This window comes from Mytilus galloprovincialis, chromosome 5, assembly GCF_965363235.1.
Source record: "Mytilus galloprovincialis chromosome 5, xbMytGall1.hap1.1, whole genome shotgun sequence".
NCBI lineage: Eukaryota > Metazoa > Mollusca > Bivalvia > Mytilida > Mytilidae > Mytilus > Mytilus galloprovincialis.
In genome coordinates, this window is record NC_134842.1 from 49,432,593 (window position 1) to 49,454,337 (window position 21,745).

The following is a 21,745-nucleotide window of genomic DNA, read 5'->3' on the forward strand; positions in this document are numbered from 1 at the left end:
CTGCTGATGGACTGTTAGTCCCCGAGGGTATCACCAGCCCAGTAGCCAGTACTTCGGTACTGGCATGAAAATACGGATTTTGTGTGTTATTAAAATTTGCTGTTACAAAATGTAAGAAATTATTATAAATTAAGGAATGTATCTCCCTCATGCAAAGCTCTGAATCCTTTAACGGATTTGGCTATACATTTTGGACCTTTCGGATTATAGCGCTTCATCTTTTATATAAGCTTTGGATTTCAAATATTTTGACCACGAGCATCACTGAAGAGACATGTATTGTCGAAATGCGCATCTGGTGCAGGAAAATTGGTACTGTTAATGTTATTACTACCACTGGGTCGATGCCTCTGCTGGTGGACTGTTAGTCCCCGATGGTATCACCAGCCCAGTAGCCAGCACTTCGGTACTGGCATGAAAATGCGGATTTTATGTGTTATTAAAATTTGCTGTTACAAAATGTTAAAAATTATTATAAATTAAGGAATGTATCTCCCTCATGCAAAGCTTTGAATCCTTTAACGCAATTGGCTATACTTTTTGGACCTTTTGGATTACAGCTCTTCATCTTTTATATAAGCTTTAGATTTCAAATATTTTGACCACGAGCATCACTGAAGAGACATGTATTGTCGAAATGCGCATCTGGTGCAGGAAAATTGGTACCGTTAATGTTATTAACAGTTTCTGATGAAATCCGTCAGCTAAAATGAGTCAAATCCGCATACAAGGTGTCATTAAACAGGAAGCAAAGTAAAATTTTAATAAAATTTCAATAGTTTTCATATAAAACAAATCCCTTGCTTTAACATATCTGTAAGCTTATACTATTATACAGTAAAAATCTTAACTAGATAGAATAGTAAATAACAAATCGTGACTAATAATTTCTTTATTTTGATGTATATCAACCTGTGATAAGGATTTGTGATAAAATAATCAAATGTTGCATAACAAGCATGTATATATGTTAGAAATAAAGCAACTCGGTTCTATAATTCAACAAAACAGTTCAGTTTATGATTTGATTGTGAACCCGCAACTATAAATACTGCATGTAGCTGTTGTTTTATAATTAAAATCGTTGTTTCTATCTTGTTGTAATGTTGCTAGTTCTATGGTTTCATATACGAAAAAACAAACTTCAGATAACTCTGATTGTTTTGAAAGATTCAAAACAAGTGAGAGAGATAATAATGGAATGTAATGTTCTTAATAAAAAGCTACAACTTTGATTCATATCTAGTCGTCTCTACACAGCCAGTATCGTTACTGTTGGGGTTAACGATAGATTTTAGCTGCATTTTGTTGTTATGCATCCTATCTTTGTAAATCTGTTCAAATTCAGCATTTTGTTGCAATGTGAAATGGGATTTCCAGTCGTCTTCTGTACCTATATAAAACAACAAGATAACATTTACATAAATTGTTAAAATAAAATATATGGTGCATGAAACATGCCTATGGGTTTTCTTTATCAATGTTTCTACCACAACTATTTTTAGTTGATAAAAGTTTTCATTGTAACTCTGCAGTGTGAGCATTTTAGTGCAGACATTGCATTTTGATGTCGACATGCAAATACATTTAACTCTTTTACTGCAACATTATAATATTCTCCTCTTTTGTCTTTTGTCTTCTGTCTTCCTTTTTTTGTGAAAATATGTCTTTGGTACGGGCAGGTTTTTTTTGCTATATATAAGAATAAACAGCAATCAGAATATGAGGATTTGTAATTAATAAATGCCCGTGCCTCAATGCTCTTCAACTTGCTACTTGTTTTGATTTATAACTATTTTGATCTGAGGTCACTGATAATTCCTATATATGTAGATGAAACACGTGTCTGGCGTAATAATTTGTAATTAATAAATTCCCGTGCCTTGAAAAAATTAACAGACTAACACACATACAACAACCGATGGTTCCTCCTGTCAAAAGAGGCATATCCCTTTATATGGTACCAGATAAAGTGGTAATAATTATGTAAATTGTATATCTTATCAAGTTTAAATACATGATAGCTCAATATAACTTAATAATTTGTATATTTGAAATTGTGTTACAATGTAGTATTGATTCTATTCACATCATTTAACTGATGCAATAGACAGCACATTCAATTAACCAATAAACGCATTTAAAATATTCAAATATTCGATAACTGTAAGATAATCATTCTTGAAACGCCAGTCTACTGCATATACAAGTGGAGTAAAAAGAAACACCACTGAATTCCAGACATCTTTATTACAATTGACATAGAACAGATTGTGTATTCAAACAACAAAATCGACAGCCACCGAGCATGACGAGATCAAAATAGGAGCACCTCGAACCGAAACAGACAGAAGATATAATTAGTAATCAAAGGTACCAGACTTATAATTTTTTACACCAGACGAGAGTTTTGTCTACATAAGATTCATCAGTGACGCTCAAATCAAAATAGTTAGAGAGCCACAACTGCCACCTATATGTTGGTGTGACACAAAGTGTTAGATGAGCTAACAACGATAAATATTAAATGGAATAAACAAAAAAGTACACACTGATTTTTTTTCGACATATTGACGTAAAATTCGGTTTGTATCAGTTTCTTCACTGTGGATACTGGTGTTTATATAATTTCGCTCATGAAACATACGTGTAAACCATTATAAACTGACCTTTTCTATATAAAGGATATGTATTGCCTACAAATACGCTTCCTAACCGGTGTTCAGCAATCGCCTTTTTTGATGTTTTTATTTGCGAAAAATTTGTGTTTTCTACAATGGTCATTATCATTGAGTCTTTAACATCCAGCTGGAGAAATTGGGAGAGTCTTTTAAATTCATAAAATGGATTCTGCAAAAAAAAAAAAAAAATGTAACAGACATCAAAACATCAGAATCAACACAGCCCTACTTATTTTTATTTATCTAAACATATGCAAAGCAAGTAGAAATATAGAAATAAGAAAGGTTTGTACATAATACAACTAAGAAACACCACCAGAAAAAAAAAAAAAAAAAAACACAATTATTGATTGTAGATAATGAGCAACGTTAACTCAGCAACAAAATGTTATTATAAAAAAATATTTTGGAGTCATGTTCAACATATAAACATTGAAGGTTTGCGCCTGGGGAACGTTTAAACCTATTTGCAAACACATCTTCAATTTTCAATGAATGATAGCCGCACTAAATTCAGTACTAGATATGTAAAATTGATCCACTGATAAGCCTTTAAACTATAGGCAATGGAAGCAAACTTCATACAGTGATACTCCCTGCTTCAAATGTCCATACGTTAAAGCATGTGTTATTCGAAAGAAGAGATACAATATGTTATAGACTGGAAACACAATTATGGTGAATATTCAGAAAAAAAAAAGGTTTTATATTATTATTATGAGTTTAATAAAAGAAGCGATTAAATATTTTTTTTAAAGTGTAATGCATATTTTAAATGTGACAAAGACCATAGCGTGCGAAAAGGAACACACCACAGCAAATCAGATATGTAATTGGGACACAATAAATGCACCTCTATCTGTATTCCAACTGCCCTAAAAACAAACGGAAATGGGCGTACATTTTTTATCATATCTTTATATGATAATTCTTGGTTACTGTTACTTGTTAACGTATTTAGATAATAAAACATACCTTTTTTGCATCTTCATAGGATAGAACATGTATGGGATTATCAGGATTATTTTGTCTAACTCTCTCCCATAATTGCGTATGTTGAAACCAGCCGTTGAACAGAACTAAAGAAGACGTACTATTATTCATCAAATGAAGATGTTATTCTGTAAATATGTATTTGTTTGATTCCTTTTTTAAATACTAAAGTAAGGTCAATGTCTTTTCATACATAGGAAACTGCCTTCAAATTCAAAAAAGGTATTCGAACTAGTAACATAATATATTTAATTTGATCACCTGATATAATATAATCATCAAATGTAATACTGATCACGTGACGTCTTTTTGATGATATTGGTGTTACCTGTTCGGTTCATGTCAGAAAGCAAATTCCCTAAATAATGTAACAGAAATGACAGAAGAACAATTACATTTCATCTACATGTAATGCAAATTACCAATCTCAGCAAAATTGGTGACGTAGCTTAGCTTAACACAATGTACTCTAGCACTGTTTCTTAATTGGCGAATTGCTTTCTATTTTGTATAAGGTAAACAGTATTAGTGATTATTTCTTTGTCTTGGGGTGGAAAGGGGGGGGGGGGGCTCAGTGGCCGAGTGGACTAATTTGTCAAACTTCGTTTACTGTATGACAAGCCTGTCAATACTGAGGTTGGTAACACCGCATACGGCTGGTGCGCTCGACTTATATCTATAGTGTGAAGCATTCTCAATTTTTCTACAGAAGGTCGAATGTTAAATCCGGTTTCCTTGACCAATACAAACTGCCCGCCATGCCATAGCAAAAGTTCTGAAAATTGCGTTTAACACCAATAAATGATACTACTTTGTGACCTTAAATAAGCCCGATGTATGCGGGACTATGTTAAAACAAATGTTGATCTACATTCGTGAAAACTATATATTGCTCATTTTGTAGCTGAAACATCATGTCGTTTTATTAATATCTAAAAAATATTCTTTTGACAAATGAATAGGCTATGTAAGTTGTACCATAAAAGCATCATATTGACAAGAACTGCAACGAAAAATTAGCACTTTCCCATCCCCCCTGATTTTTTTAAGAAAATAAAATGATAGGAATTAGTTAGTCAAGTACGTTTAGACCTATTTATGTTTTTTTTTCAATCGTCTCTTTGTGGAAAAATGTAATTTCGTGTATCTCTCGAATAATTTTTAAAGAATAAAAGAGGTTATATATGACACATACACGTGACGAACAAGGGACCACCTTAAACTTGCAGTGAGGTGTGAGTGTTTTTTGTTTTAGCTACATGTTGAATGACTCCCTGTGACCATTAGATTACGAACTGCAATAAAAGTGCTGTTCCTTTGCTTTTTGTTTGTGTGTTTTTCTGTACCTAATATGTGACATTAATGGATACTCCATCATTTGTTTTAGTATTTGGTATTGGTGCAAATAAGACAATTCACTTATCCAAGTCACGAGATTTGTAAAAGTAAACCATCATATGTCAAAGTACGGTCTTCAACACGGAGCCTTGGCTCACACTGAAGAGCAAGCTATAAAGGCCCCCCAAAAATTGCTGCATGTTACACATTTTGTGATAATTTTAAAAGTAAAAATTAATCTTTAGCCGAATACGAGATTGCACTGGCGTTGGACATTTTTTTCTTCTTAAGGAATGGCTTAACTTGCAATATTTCTGGATGCATTTAACGAACAACCCTCATGATGGTTCCTAAGAAGTATTATAAAACATGTATAATTTGTTTTCGTAAGATTTGAACATTGGAACTCGATTTTGAAGCATCACACACAACTTTTGTTAAGTATTGTTTTTTGTGTCTGGTTAAATTGCATAACGTATTTGCCATTGACCTTTCAGTAAACAATTAATCAAAATATTTTTTCAAAACTAACAGTAAACCTAAATAATTATAGATGTAGAAAACAAATATTGTTTATCTTGCACAAGGAATTTATAATTATTCAAGCCAATATTAGAATGAGGAGATATAGTATGATTGCCTATTTCGTTATGCCAAAATCTGAAAAACCCTGTAAAACATTTTTTTTTCTTCATATTTTTTTGTCAATGAAGCACACATCTGGTTATTTCTGTATTTTCTGTAATCATGGTAATTACGATCAATATAACATGTACAGTTGATTACAGACACATTGTATATGTAACGATTTTCCGCCATCGGACTATAACGTTTGATGTTAGTTTGTTGGAGTTCTTGTCAATATAATACTTTCATACATGTAGTTGTACATTTGTGCATTTAAGAAGCATAAACTTTTAAAAGTAAGACATAAATAAACTATAAGTATATATTATGTACTAGTACAATGTAGTATATAGGATTAACTATAGACTGTTTATTTTGTAAACAATGTATTCTTACCTTTACCGTCTAAAAATAGATTTAGATAACCAGCCCAGGTACCTTTCCATTTACTTTCTTTTAATTTGGTAAAGAAATGAAAACTTGAAACTGCTACTGCTCTAGGGTCTCTTATAACATTAATTATTTTACATTTCTTTTGTCTGATTGAAACCGGAAGTTCTTCATAATACATATGGCTCCCTAGAACTCTCGGCTGTGGTGACTGTTGCAATTTTTTAATAGTTCCAGCTTCTAAAACATATTTCGCTGGTAGTTCCTTTGAGATAACCGATGTGTTATTAAGTAGCATCGTCACTACTTCCCATATCCAATGGAAACCTGAAATCATGATGTACATTGTATTGCTGACTGATAGTTGTTTGCTTTACGCCCATGACTTACATGTATATCTGTATGATACCGAGCATATGGGTAAAACATGTGTGAAGCAATAATACTATAAAAGAGGGACGAAAGATATCAAAGGGACAGTCAAACTCATAAATCTAAAATAAACTGACAACGCCATGGCTAAAAATGAAAAAGACAAACAAACAACATCACACATGACACAACATAGAAAACTAAAGAATAAACAACACGAACCCCACAAAAAAACTAGGGGTGATCTCAGGTGCTCCGGAAGGGTAAGCAGATCCTGCTCTACATGTGTAACGTTTCTTTTGTTTTCGTACAATTTTGTTTTGGGTAATTTACAATATCATGCCTTCTTCTACTGTTTATAACCTATCTGTAAAACATATTTTATCAATATGCAGTGGTATATATTACATACTGCTAAAAAGTTTAATTAAAAAAAACCGAACTCAAAGTGTCATGTCAAGACCTTTTATATCTTATTACATTTTGGTTTAAACTCATTTTTAAATATCACAAACGGAGATGTGATTGTGAAAGTATTTGTCCTTTGTGTCCCATTAACAAAAATACCACATAGTTGTAAACATCGTATAAAAGCGATTGAACTGTAAACGTAAGTCTTTTCTTGGTGTAAACTTCTTATCCTAACATATGTACCAGATATAAACTATACATGTACGTAGCTTGTATACACGCGAAGTAATGAAATTTGATACAAAAGCACACGCTGATGCTAAACAAGTGCATGTGTCATGTAATTTAAAACCTCATTTTAAAATGGGAATAACAAAAAGTATATTCAAAGTGATATCACTACAAACTGCTCAGTGTCTGAATTGACCAGTTTTTGTGCTCGACCAGTAAATTCGAGCACACATTTTACTCAACCAGTCTCGACAATGTCTCGACTATACTTAACTGTACTTAAGTGTACTCGACTAGGTCTCGACTTTACTTAATTAGTCTGATTCAGTTCTTGATGATCTTTGTGTAGTCTGAAATGGTCTTGACCAAGGTTCGACCTGTCTTGACTAGTCTCCACCTGTATCGACTAGTCTCGGCTCAGTCTCAACCAGTCTTGACCTGTCTCAACTAGTCTTGACCTTCAAATTTAGTTTTGACTGGTGTAAATCAGCTAATCTAACTAAATTAAATATTGACCTTACAAAATTCAAGCTTATTAGGTAGTTTGATTTATTGCTGTGAAATGAAAGAATTTAATTTTACAATAGGTAAAAATAAAAAATTATTATATAAATTCAGATAGGCATCTTTAATTTTTTTTATAAATTTTTCAAATCAAATTGGATTTTCATCAAACTATGCAGCTATCTTACTGACTGATAGTTGTTTGCTTTACGCCCATGACTTACATGTATATCTGTATGATACCGAGCATATGGGTAAAACATATGAAAGTACGCATCATTGAGAAAATTTATCACCACACAAATAGCCCTGTACTAAGTACTCCTTTCCGCAAAGATAGAGAAAATTTCTGGATAAGGGAGTTAGGGACTGCAATGCCATATGGTTGCAATGACAATATTAATTATTCAAGAGCTTGCTGCTCCTACTCAGACTTTGTAAAACGTCACCAGTGTCTGAGCAGAAAGTTGATGAACCAGGGGTATGTCAAAGAACGTCTCGTCCTTTTTCTAAAAAAGTTCATAGGAAGGTACCCAGAACTTGTTGATAAATATTCCGTATCAACTTCACAAATAATACACGATGGTCTTGAAGTATAGATTTTGCGTACTGACGTTGTTTATCATCTTACTTACGTGTTATATTATCCTTTTATTTGTCTTGATTAATATTACTTTTACTGTTGTCTGTTTTTAGAGATATCCTTTTGACGTAACTCTGTGCTTATGTATCCCATCATACTTTGAACGACAAAATTATTTTATGATGTGACTCTGTACCTATGTATCTTGTCATACTTTGAATGACAAAATTATTTTATGATATGACTCTGTACCTATGTATCTTGTCATACTTTGAATGACAAAATTATTTTATTCATTAATATTACTTTTACTGTTAACCAACTTTTTTTGTGATATACATTTTACGTGACTCTGTACTGATGTATCACGTCATACTTTGAACCACACTATTATTTTATTTATTATTATTACTTTAACTGCTAAGTCAGTGTTTGTTATATCTATTTTGCGTGACTGTATTTATGCATCCCGTCATACTTTGAATGACAAAATTATTTCATGTCTACCTGTGCGAATTTCAAACGCGCAATTTTAGAATGTAGGACAGAAAGTCACAGGACAAAAAGTCACGGACAAAAAGTCACGGACAAAAAGTCACAGGACAAAAAGTCACAATTCAGTTTTGAGAATATATTTCTTTGAAAAAGAAAAAAACTTATTTTTAATGATTTTTTTGTGTGTTTTTCTTGAACTATTATATATGAAACATCTTTGTTATTAACATTTATTCAATAAATATCAATAAGGATAAAATAATTGTTATAAAAACAAAATGTCAAAGGAGCTAGGTACTTAAATGGCTTCATTATGCCAAGAAATATGACCTTTGCATGATTAAAATTTAATAATTTTTCGTTTTATCAAGGCGTATGAACAATTTCCTACACTTAAAAATAATTATATAATAAAAAGAAAAATATCAAGATCTTTCTCTCATATATTCAAACAATTGTCAACATATTATTTGTGACTTTTTGTCCTATCAAAATTGTGACTTTATGTCCTGTGACTTTTTGTCCTGTGACTTTCTGTCCGTTTACCCAATTTTACACCAGTACCCATACCCTCCTTCCTTGATGGGTGCATTTTACATAGACAAATATAATCGTATAATATAATCAAAATGAGGATGTTAATTTGATGTATGCCTTTTTGTGCTTCTTCGTTACATTTGTTGTTTTTATAGTGATTAAGATGATAACACAATGTTGACTGCTGTACCCCTATTTTTGACATTTTTACCTATTATGTCTGTTTGTTTTGTTCACGCATCGGTGACTATATAATGGAATTTGATGCGACTGTCATACAAGTGAGAGGTTTAGCTAGCTATAAAACCAGGTTCAATCCACCATTTTCTACATTTGAAAATGCCTGTACCAAGTCAGGAACATGACAGTTCTTGTCCATTCGTTTTTGATGCGTTTTGTTATTTGATTTTGCCATGTGGTTATGGACTTTCCGAATTGATTTTCCTCTGAGTTCAGTATTTTTGTGATTTTACTTTTTAGATATATCTTAAGCTTACTGAATTCCATGTCAGTTAGTTTTTTGTTGTATTGCTGTACAATTTAAGAATTAAAGTAATCTTGGTAAAAAAAGCTAGGATTTGCAATTCGGACAAAATAGAGATAGTACACTTTAATTTTTTTAATAACTTTTTCAAATCAACTTGGATTTTCATCAAACTATGCATCTGTCTTACATATATATTAAGCTTACTGAATCCCAGGTCATTTTGATTTTTGTTGTATTGCTGTCAAATTCAAGAATTAAATTAATCTATGTCAAAAAAGCTAGAATTTGTAGTTCGGACAAAATAGAGATAGTACACTTTAAGTTTTTTAATATCTTTTTCAAATCAACTTGGATTTTCATCAAACTATGCAGCTGTCTTACATATATATTAAGCTTACTGAATCTCAGGTCATTTTGTTTTTTGTTGTACTGTTGTCAAATTTAAGAATTAAATTAATCTAGGTCAAAAAAGCTAAAATTTGCAGTTCGAACAAAATAGAGATAGTGCACTTTAATCTTTTTGATAACTTTTTCAAATCAACTTGGATTTTCATCAATCTATATAGCTACCTTGCTGATGTATTAATCTTACTGAATCTGAGGTTGTTATGAAGTTTAGTGTATTGCTGTCAAATGTAAGAATTAATTTAATCTAGGTAAAATAAGCTAGGATTTGCTAAATAACAACCTATGATTCAATTAATTCTTACATTTGACAGCAATACACTAAACTTCATAACAACCTCAGATTCAGTATGTAAGACTAATACATCACCAAGGTAGCTATATAGTTTGATGACAATCCAAGTTGATTTGAAAAAGTTATTAAAAAAATTAAAGTGTACTATCTCTATTTTGTTCGAACTGCAAATTTTAGCTTTTTTGACCTAGATTAAATAAATTCTTGAATTTGACAGCAATACAACAAAAAGTAAAATGACCTTGGATTGAGTAAGCTTAATATATATGTAAGACAGCTGCATAGTTTGATGAAAATCCAAGTTGATTTGAAAAAGTTATTAAAAAATTTAAAGTGTACTATCTCTATTTTGTTTGAATTGCAAATCCTAGCTTTTTTTTTACCAAGATTACTTTAATTCTTAAATTGTAGAGCAATATAACAAAAAAATAACTGACATGGGATTCAGTAAGCTTAAGATATATCTATGATAGATGCATAGTTTGATGAAAATCCAAGTTGATTTGAAAAAGTTATAAAAAAAAATAAAGATGCCTATCTGAATTTATACAATAATTTTAATTTTTACCTATTGTAAAATTAAATTCTTTCATTTCACAGCAATAAATCAAACTACCTATTGCATTTTGTAAGATCAATATTTAATTTGATTTGAAAAAGTTATCAAAAAAAATTAAAGATGCCTATCTGAATTTATACAATAATTTTGATTTTTACCTATTGTAAAATTAAATTCTTTCATTTCACAGCAATAAATCAAACTACCTATTGCATTTTGTAAGATCAATATTTAATTTAGTTAGATTAGCTGATTTACACCAGTCAAAACTAAATTTGAAGGTCAAGACTAGTTGAGACAGGTCGAGACTGGTTGAGACTGAGTCGAGACTAGTCGAGACAGGTGGAGACTAGTCAAGACAGGTCGAGACAGGTCGAGTCTTGGTCAAGACCATTTCGGACTATACAAAGATCAGCAAGTACTGAATCAGACTAATTAAGTAAAGTTGAGACCTAGTCAAGTACACTTAAGTACAGTTAAGTACAGTCGAGACAATGTCGAGATTGGTCGAGTAAAATGTGTGCTCGATTTTACTGGTCGAGCACAAAAACTGGTCAATTCAGACTCTGAGCAGTTTGTAGTGTATCGAAACACAATTTGTGCGTGTAAGAAATATTTCAAGCCTACTGTTTAAAAATACCTGATTTTGGATATGAACAAATTATGACATCATTGTCTGCGGCGTCAAATGACTGCATCTGTTTCCACTGTAAAGGTAGATCTAGAACGCTTGGTGGAAAATAATGTCCTTTATATTCTTTTACGGTTACTGATCCAGCTAAATCACCACCCGCAACAAAAGTTTTTAGCATTCTACAAAAATGAATAATTTCATTCTCTTTATAATTATAATGATGAATCTGAAGTCTAAACACATTGAATATAAGTAGTGACAACCACTAGGTTCATAAAAAAAATAAGATGTGGTATGACTGTAAATAAGAGAATTCTTCGAAGAGACCAAATAACTCAGAAGTTAATTAATATAGATTACTGTATGACCTTTAACAATGGATAGAAACCATACAAAAGAGTCAGCGAAAAAAGGCTGCGAAATAAATATTGTATAATCATCTAAACGAAAGAAAAATAAACGGCAGAATTTACCTTGAAAAAATGTTCTGATTGTATGAAAAAGCCAAATTTTATCTCGTCCGGAATAATTCCATTTGGAGCATATGGCAAATTTATAGATAATTTATGCCATGGCGTTGTCAGTGTGTTTTAGATTTATGAGTTTGACTGTCCCTTTGGTATCTTTCGTCCATCTTTTATGAATATAATTTTAACCATGTGAACTGATCCCTTTTGTTCAAATTATTTCTCTGAGTAGTAAATTGATAATACAAATTGTAATAACATGAATAAAGTTACGGACAATTTAATCTTTTCTCGTCTTTGATCTTAAACGATCATGTCTAAAAAATTCCTTTGAAGGATATTTACAAATATATCGTGTTATTCTGATGGAAATGTTTAAAAATATACTTTTTACAAAAAGGGCAAAATGACATCATTATCAGAACCTTGCTGAAACTGAAGAAAGTGGGCAAGACATAAGATACTAAAAGTGAACCATCAACCTGCAAGATGATTCTCTACATGATACAAATTATGAACAACTTCTCTCTCTCTCTTGTATCCTTATTTCTTTTGAATTTTGGATTGTTACGATTTTCCGTTTTTTTTATATCAACTTTGTTACAGTCGATATTTCTGATTTTTAAACTGAAAAGGCCGAATTTTCATATGGACAATGTTCATTTGCTTACGGATAGAAGCCACAAACAAAACCAGTTCGACACAGGAATGTGCGTAATATGCATCAATAACCTTAAGGGCATGAATAGTCTTATCGTATTGAATGTCCTTATTTCATCAATAAATAATTCAATATGGTCGCACATCAAATAAGCAAAGTAATCAAAAACTTACGCCTTACGAAAGAAGCAATTTATCGATCCATGAAGAGAGTTAAGTAGTACTTTTGAAATCGCATTTGACCAGAGAACCAATCATTCTTTTTTCGTTAGGGACGGGCGTTTTTTGTTTCTCAAGATTTATATATCCAGAATAAAAAAACAATCTGGATAAACCATTGTACATGCCATCATTATGATCGTTACAATACAAAAAAGTTTATATTTCTGTGGGCTGAGCGTTAAAATGTCTCTGTTCACAACTCATTCATACGAATTAAGTAATTAACATGATTAAGATACGAATACTATTTCTATTAATCATGATATCAGTATGTTTCAGTAAAACATTCAGAGTACTGCAATGTCACCAGTGTAGTTGAACAACATTGTAACAAGCAAAACTGTTTTTTGAAAAAATGTGCACAATTGTGTTAAAACAATATAAACATAATCATGATAAGTTTGGACTTTAAAAGACATACAAAATATTTCTCAACACATTGGGAGCATGACTGTTTTCGAATGATATCATTATCAAATAACAAATGAGAACAACAAGTTATAACTTTCATATCAGTCATTTTCATTTACATAACCCTTTGTTACATGTCCCATTTTTAGGACAATAATTTGCTTGCAACAGTGGATTGTTTTATTCCGTAACATTGAATGTCACTAAATTATAAGATTATTTTCATATATTTTTTATTTTGATTTCAAAGATTGATAAAGGTAAAATGTATGCTCACAAACACACTCACACTTTATAAACGTTTAAAATTAATCCAAAGATACATTTACATTACCTGTGTAGATTGACCTATATATATGTACTCGTAAAATCAAGTGAACATATCAAAAACTAGAAATGCAAAATGTTTGTGAATAAAATGGCTTATCAAGTAAATCAAATACAATATTTACTTATAATTCATATAGTGATCATTAGAAATAGTGTTTGAATCAAATTGTAATAAGAAAAACATTACCTTTTGGATTAGTTATACTGCACAATTATACTACAGTATCATACATAGCATTCATAATACATAACCCATTCTATTTATAACCTCATATATAACACATATCCGTGATATCGTATCACAATTATCTATAAGGTTTATCAGTTTACACATAAGGAACATATGTTTCAACAGCTTTATCTATAAATTATTTAATTCCAGCAAAGTACAATTGAGCAATATAGGGAAAACGGTAGTATTACATTTTTCCAGCATTAGGTTGGCCTTTTGTGAACCCAAGGCAGGTGAAGGAAGTCAAATTAGGAGCGCTGTGATTGGATGTAAGGGTACAATATATTTTTTAAATTATCTATGAATAACTGCTGGGTGTAAATTTACAATATAAATTTTAAAACCTATTGAAATATTTTCTAGAGAATTATTGGAAAAGGCTTCCAAAATTTCAAAAAATTGTTGTAAAATGACGATGGGCATGGATAACATAAACAAGCTCCGTTGGAAATTGGTCATGATACTATTTGGCTTTAATTTTTAAAATAGAATAATAAAGTACTAACACCACACATAACTGTTTTATCCAGGTTTTTATTGTAAAAAGTGGTAAATTTAGGAATTGTTAGTATTGTCGCCTATGGCAGAATAAATAGTACCGTTTTCCCTATACTCAAGATAGCAAGGGAAATCAAAATCAATCAGACTTCAGTCATATTATACTATTTTGAAGCATTTGATAAGTACATTTGAATTTTATCACAAAGAATAGAAATTTTTAACTGAGAACAATACTGTGTTGGGAAAAGTGCTGAGTCATCATAATAAGTCAAATTGATGGGTACAGATATAGAACTCTATTCTAGGATTTCAATATTAAGTGTATTGTATAAACTGCACCAAACTATTGTTATTTTGTATTTGATTTCACCTTTCGCAATGATTTTTTCAATTGGAAACACCAGAATTCAAGTCGCGACAAATATTTTTTACTGAAATGTTTGCCTTTTTTGCTGCGTAATTCACTAAATGTTTCACTTGGGTATTTCTGTAAACATAATCTATAAAAATGGGAAATTGTCTGGTTTAGTTTGTACTGTTTATGGAATTGGGCAATATTTGGTCACACTAGAAGCATTTTCAGTGTTAGAATTGTTCATCTAAGAAAAAAAAAGAGGCCCACTTGAGGCTTAATTTACATAGAATTTATACTCTCCTGTGTAAAGAAATGTTCACATTCTTGAAAATTCATACAGCAAAAAATTCAATAGTGCTTCATTTTGTAGTTTCTTTCTTTTATTATATCAGACATAAATAATTTTTCATTTCCTACTGTTTGAAAGTACTTTTGTTGGAAATTAATACTGCCAAGGGACATAATTCAGCTTTTTCATAGATTAATACAGTCAACAAAGGCAACTTTACAGCTGATTGTTTTGCATATTTAATGTTTAAAGTGTCTAATATCTTTGTTTTCATCATCTCAAGACAGAATAATTGATTTTATAACAAGTTCTGAAATTTTAACCACAATATGGCATATACTAAAGCATGGAATGGAGATTAGTATGAAAAATCTTGAATTTGTGCATTTGTTGTAAATTTTTGATTTAAATGAATACAAATTGAATGGAACTGTCAATGTTATCTGTTTAAATGGAACTATTTATCATTCTTTTTATATAAGATAAGATACAGGTTGTTTATTAAGGCTTTTCTGAAAGAAGTAGAGAATGAGGTAAACCAGCAAGTAGGGGTGGGGACATAAAATGATCTATGTTTCTTTAAGTAATGGGGACATATAAGTTTTTATTATAGCCAAGGTTTTCACAATACCCCAGTATTACATTAATAGTGTCATAAGAATTCTTTATATCTTTATGTCACAGTATAGGGAAAACGGTAGTATTACATTTTCCCAGCATTAGGTTGGCCTTTTGTGTACCCAAGGCAGGTGAAGGAAGTCAAATTAGGAGCGGTGTGATTGGATGTAAGGGTACAATATATTTTTTTAATTATCTATGAATAACTGCAGGGTGTAAATTTACAATATAAATTTTAAAACCTATTGAAATATTTTCTAGAGAATTATTGGAAAAGGCTTCCAAAATTTCAAAAATTTGTTGTAAAATGACGGTGGGCATGGATAACATAAACAAGCTCCGTTGGAAATTGGTCATGATACTATTTGGCTTTAATTTTTAAAATAGAATAATAAAGTACTAACACCACCCATAACTGTTTTATCCAGGTTTTTATTATAAAAAGTGGTAAATTTAGGAATTGTTAGTATTGTCGCCTATGGCAGAATAAATAGTACCGTTTTCCCTATAACTGTTCCGGACCATATGAGTATTCGGACCATATGCGTATGGTCATGACCATATGCGTATACTCATATGGTCCGACCGTACGCGTATGGTCGGACCATATGGGTATAATACTCGTTTGGTTATTAACGGGCCAGACCATATGAGTATTCGGACCATGTAGGTATTTTCTTTAGATTACATTATAAAAGCTTCAATAATACAAAAACGTTATCTAAAGAAAATGATGGTTACATGACAATGTTTTATTTTTATAATTCAAATATTACGTAAAAAATAAATATTGATACCATAGTTAGTTGTCATCGCTAATTACATTCTTGCACATAGGCTTTGGGTGACATTTATTTCCACATGGTATCATAGCTTTTTTGCATTTGCAAGTCGGTTGTGCACGATCCTTTTTATTTACATCTTTTGCTTGTGAGTGAAAAGCTAGCCTTTTTGTAGCTGCGCACAGTAATACCGAGGTCATTCCAATATGTATACGGTGTTTTTAAGAACCTCTAGATCTCAAATATCGTAACTTGATTGCAATACACCATATTTACGACATGTATTGTCGAAATGCGCATCTGGTGCAGGAAAATTGGTACCGTTAATTTTATTACTACCACTGGGTCGATGCCTCTGCTGGTGGACTGTTAGTCCCCGAGGGTATCACCAGCCCAGTAGCCAGTACTTCGGTACTGACATGAAAATACGGATGTTTTTGTATTATTAAAATTTGCTGTTTCAAAATGTTAGAAATTATTATAAATCAAGGAATGTATCTCCCTCATGCAAAGCCCTGATTCTTTTCACGGATTTGGCTATACTTTTTGGACCTTTTGGATTATAGCTCTTCATTATTTATATAAGCTTTGGATTTCAAATATTTTGGCAACGAGCATCACTGAAGAGACATGTATTGTCGAAATGCGCATCTAGTGCAGGAAAATTGGTACCGTTAATGTTATTACAAGACAACTTAAATAAATTATGTTACTTTCCAGTGACTTCTTGTGTAACAGTTCATTAGGAAATTTTTGGAATTTAATTTTTTAAGCCGACATATCGCTATGCACTCGTAGTAACAATTCGGTGATGATCATCGGTAATGACCATCGGTATTAAATGTGTTTATTATAGTTTTGACAAGTAAGTAAAATTAACTATGTGAAACTTCAAATTTTTATTTAGCTAATCTCTTTATTATAATATGATAATAAAATTACCTATATGATAGGGCTTTTTTAATGAAGGGTCAAACCATATGAAGAGTTTATAGTATTAAAAGTAAACTGTAACAGAATGATTAGATCAAAACTTGATTAGATGTGAAATTTTTAATTTAGCTTCTTTTAGTAATAAAAAATGTCTAGATAAAAATTCAAAATCAGGTATTACGTATTTGTACTGGTTCAATGAGATCAGCTTCCCTGAAAGCTTTGCAAGTTGAAATGGGAGATCTGCCTTTAGAAATAAGAAGACAAAGTCTAATAGTAAAAGCTTTTTGGAATATGACTAGTTTTTATAACTCACACCCGGCTAAAGCCGCGGTAAATGACACTTTCATTTTTGATTATTACTAAAAAAAACGTTAAACGAAAACCCTTTTCAATAACAGCAAGAGATTTCCTAGCTCAAAATAAATTTTCTACAGAACGTATTTATAGATATTCAGAATGTCCATGTCCACCATGGCATATTGAAAAATCAATAGTTAAAACAAAACTTCATGACAAAATAAGTAAAAAGGATCCACATTTAATTAAAATTGAAGCCGAACTATTAATTGACTTAGAATATTCAAAACATTTGCAAATATTTACAGATGGATCTAAAGACCCACATGGGAATACAAGTTGTGCATATGTTGTTCCAGAACTTAAAATAAAAAAAAGTTTTAAACTACCAAATTATATCTCAATATTCATGTCAGAATTAATGGCGATATTTGTAAGTCTATTATGGCTAGAAGATTTTAGAATTAAAAAAACTGTAATTTTTGTAGATTCTTTGTCAGCTCTTCAAGCCATCAGAGCTCCTATTTTTAAAGTAAAGAATCAAATTTTATACGATATTCATTTAATGTTGACTTCACTTAAAAAGGGTGGATCAGAAATTATATTTGAATGAATACCAAGTCATGTCGGAGTAATGGGCAACAAAAGTGCAGATTTACAAGCCAAAAACGCACTTAATTTAGACAACTGCATATATCTTATACCTCTTTTTAAAGAAGACATTAAAACGGTCTGTAAAACATTTCTGACAAATTCATGGCAAAAAAATTGGGAAACAAACAAAGATAGATCATTATTTAAATTATTGATGAAGTAAATTCTCAAATTAGTATTCCAAATTTACCAAGAGAGAAAGAACTATTACTCTTCAAATTAAGAACAGGATATATTGGACTAAATAAACACCTAAATAAAATTGGAGTAGTTACCTCAAATCTATGTATAAACTGCAACCAGATCGAAAGTGTAGAGCATTATATGTTAAATTGTAAATTATTTAATTTAGAAAGGAACATTTTATTTGAAAAACTAAAAAAAGTTAAATGTTACTGATTTTTCACTTAAAAAATTACTAAAAGGTTATAACTTTGCTCCCATTTATGAATATGTGTTGAGTACCAAAAGACTACATTATGTCAACAATACGTAGCAATTTTGTAGATTTTATTAGTTTTTATGTCAACTAAATTCAAATGCTGTACTTTGTTTTACCTTTTATATATAATTCATATAATAAAGAAAAAAAAAAAAAAATAGGAGTCTACCTATATTCATGTATATTAGGGAGAATTCATTTTCTGCCCCAGGATAAACATTGTTAAATTTGTTAATGAATACTCTTAATTGTTAAAGACTTTTATCATGCTATATTCACCTACATCACAACACCAGGATAGCTACCTTCACTATATAGAAAGAAATACACAAAAGAAACTCTTTGCCAAAGATAAGGAACAATACTCACCAAGAGACATTAGCATAAATAAAGCGATATCTTTAAATTTTCAACTCGACATCGATTAAGAATTCACTACTTACGTAGCACTACAGAATTAAATTTCATTACATTCATTTTCATGTTTAAGCTGCTTAATTTACTACACTGTTTTAATATTCAAGTATGAATTCATGAAAGTCATCAACACTACATATAGACAAGTAGATTAGTGGTGCCAACCAGTGGTCACCCCCTGACATGGTAGTCGTGATATACAGGGTATGAAATTATGTTAAATATTTAACCAGATTGTCGTGTATGAAGCTTGTTTAACAATGGCGTCAGCATAAGTACATCGAATGTACTTACGGGAAAAACAAGCAAGTCCCAGTCAACAGACTAACAGTGGGCCAACGTTGGCAAATTGTCGGCCCGTTGGTCGACCGTTGGTGTTGGCTGCACAACATTAGCCCAACGTTGGCAAATTGTCGGTCCGTTGGTCGCAAGTTTATGTTGGCTGCACAACATTGGCCCAACGTTGGCAAATTGTCGGTACGTTGGTCGCATGTTGGGGTTGGCTGCACAACATTGGCCCAACGTTGGTCTGTTGTTGTAAATCCGTATTATTATCTCATGTTGGTTATAAAAAAATCGGGCAAATGTTGGCATTATGTTAGTAGCAACATAGGGCCGATATGAAATTTTGTTTATAAAAATTGATTATGAAATATTTTACGCTTTATTTCTCTTGGGAGGCGGATAATTTCGATTGCTGCATGCTTTATGAAATGTTAATGTTGTACCGAAAGTGTTTATCAACTGAAATTACATTTACAACTCTATGTTGGACCAATGCTGGGCCAACTTTGATCATATATTATACTCTATATATAAGCCAGGTAAAATTTATACTGGAATATCATTACTGTAATAAAACTAGAGGCTCTAAAGAGCCTGTGTTGCTCACCTTGGTCTTGTGCATATTAAACAATGGACATGGATAAATTCATGACATAATTGTGTTTTAATTTGGTGATAGTGATGTGTTTGTAGATCTTACTTTACTGAACATTCTTGTTGCTACAATTATCTCTATCTATAATGAACTTGGCCCAGTAATTACAGTGGAAAATATTTTCTAAAAATTTACCAAAATTTATGAAAAATGTTAAAAATTAACTACAAAAGGGCAATAACTCCTTAAGGGGTCAATTGACTATTTTGGTCATGAAACTTATTTGTAGATCTTATTTTGCTGAACGTTATTGCTGTATACAGTTTATCTCTATCTATAATAATATTCAAGATAATAACAAAAAACGGCAAAATTTCCTTAAAATTACCAATTCAGGACAGTAACCTAACAACGGGTTGTCCGATCCATGTGAAAACATTAGGACATATAGATCTTGACCTGATAAACAATTAAACCCTGTCAGATTTTCTCTTAATGCTTCGGTTTTTGAGTTATAACCCAAAAACTGCATTTTACCCCTATGTTCTATTTTTAGCCATGGCGGCCATCTTGGTTGGTTGGCCGGGTCACGCCACACATTTTTTAAACTAGATATCACAAAGATGATTGTGGCCAAGTTTGGATTAATTTGGCCCAGTAGTTTCAGAGGAGAAGATTTTTGTAAAAGATTACTAAGATTTACGAAAAATGGTTAAAAATTGACTATAAAGGTCAATAACTCCTAAAGGGGTCAACTGACCATTTTGGTCATGCTGACTTATTTGTAAATCTTACTTTGCTGAACATTATTGCTGTTTACAGTTTATCTCTATCTATAATGATATTCAAGATAATAACCGAAAACAGCAAAATTTCCTTAAAATTACCAATTCAGGGGCAGCAAGCCAACAACAGGTTGTCCGATTCATCTGAAAATTTCAGGACAGATAGATCTTGACCTGATAAACACTTTTACCGCGTCAGATTTGCTCTAAATGCTTTGGTTTTTGAGTTATAAGCCAAAAACTGCATTTTACTCCTATGTTCTATTTTTAGCCATGGCGGCCATCTTGGTTGGTTGGCCGGGTCACACAACACATTTTTTAAGCTAGATATCCCAAAGATGATTGTGGCCAAGTTTGGATTAATTTGGCCCAGTAGTTTCAGAGGAGAAGATTTTTGTAAAAGATTACTAAGATTTACGAAAAATGGTTAAAAATTGACTATAAAGGTCAATAACTCCTAAAGGGGTCAACTGACCATTTTGGTCATGTTGACTTATTTGTAAATCTTACTTTGCTGAACATTATTGCTGTTTACAGTTTATCTCTATCTATAATAATATTCAAGATAATAGCCAAAAACAGCAAAAATTCCCTAAAATTACCAGTTCAGGGGCAGCAACCCAATAACGGGTTGTCGGATTCATCTGAAAATTTGAGGGCAAATAGATCTTGACCGGATAAACAATTTTACCCCCATGTCAGATTTGCTCTAAATGCTTTGGTTTTGGAGTTATAAGCCAAAAACTGCATTTTACCCCTATGTTTTATTTTTAGCCATGGCGGCCATCTTGGTTGGTTGGCTGGGTCACGCCACACATTTTTTAAACTAAATACCCTAATGATGATTGTGGCCAAGTTTGGTTTAATTTGGCCCAGTAGTTTCAGAGGAGAAGATTTTTGTAAAAGTTAACGACGACGGACGACG

The 21,745-nt window shown here is 31.6% G+C and overlaps 1 protein-coding gene across 1 annotated transcript; it reads right to left on the minus strand.

The window, feature by feature from the left end:
• Window positions 1-877: 877 nt before the first annotated feature.
• LOC143075969 (sulfotransferase 1B1-like) lies at window positions 878-14,078 on the minus strand. The gene is made up of 6 exons (XM_076251579.1): window positions 14,056-14,078; window positions 11,549-11,721; window positions 6,036-6,356; window positions 3,657-3,760; window positions 2,670-2,850; window positions 878-1,393 (listed from the first exon to the last, which is right to left on the minus strand). The coding sequence occupies exons 2-6, from the start codon at window positions 11,718-11,720 to the stop codon at window positions 1,224-1,226; spliced, it is 948 nt and encodes a 315-aa protein (XP_076107694.1). The 5' UTR covers window position 11,721; window positions 14,056-14,078; the 3' UTR covers window positions 878-1,223.
• Between the last annotated feature and the right edge of the window lie 7,667 nt (window positions 14,079-21,745).

Excerpts from the sequence above, each read along its gene's own strand:
- LOC143075969 (XM_076251579.1), bottom strand. The coding sequence starts at position 11,720 with ATGCTAAAAACTTTTGTTGCGGGTGGTGATTTAGCTGGATCAGTAACC. Across the intron at positions 3,761-6,035 it reads TCTATTTTTAGACGGTAAAG|TTCTGTTCAACGGCTGGTTT; the intron begins GTAAGAATACAT and ends CGTCTTCTTTAG. Across the intron at positions 2,851-3,656 it reads CCTATGAAGATGCAAAAAAG|AATCCATTTTATGAATTTAA; the intron begins GTATGTTTTATT and ends TTTTTTTTGCAG.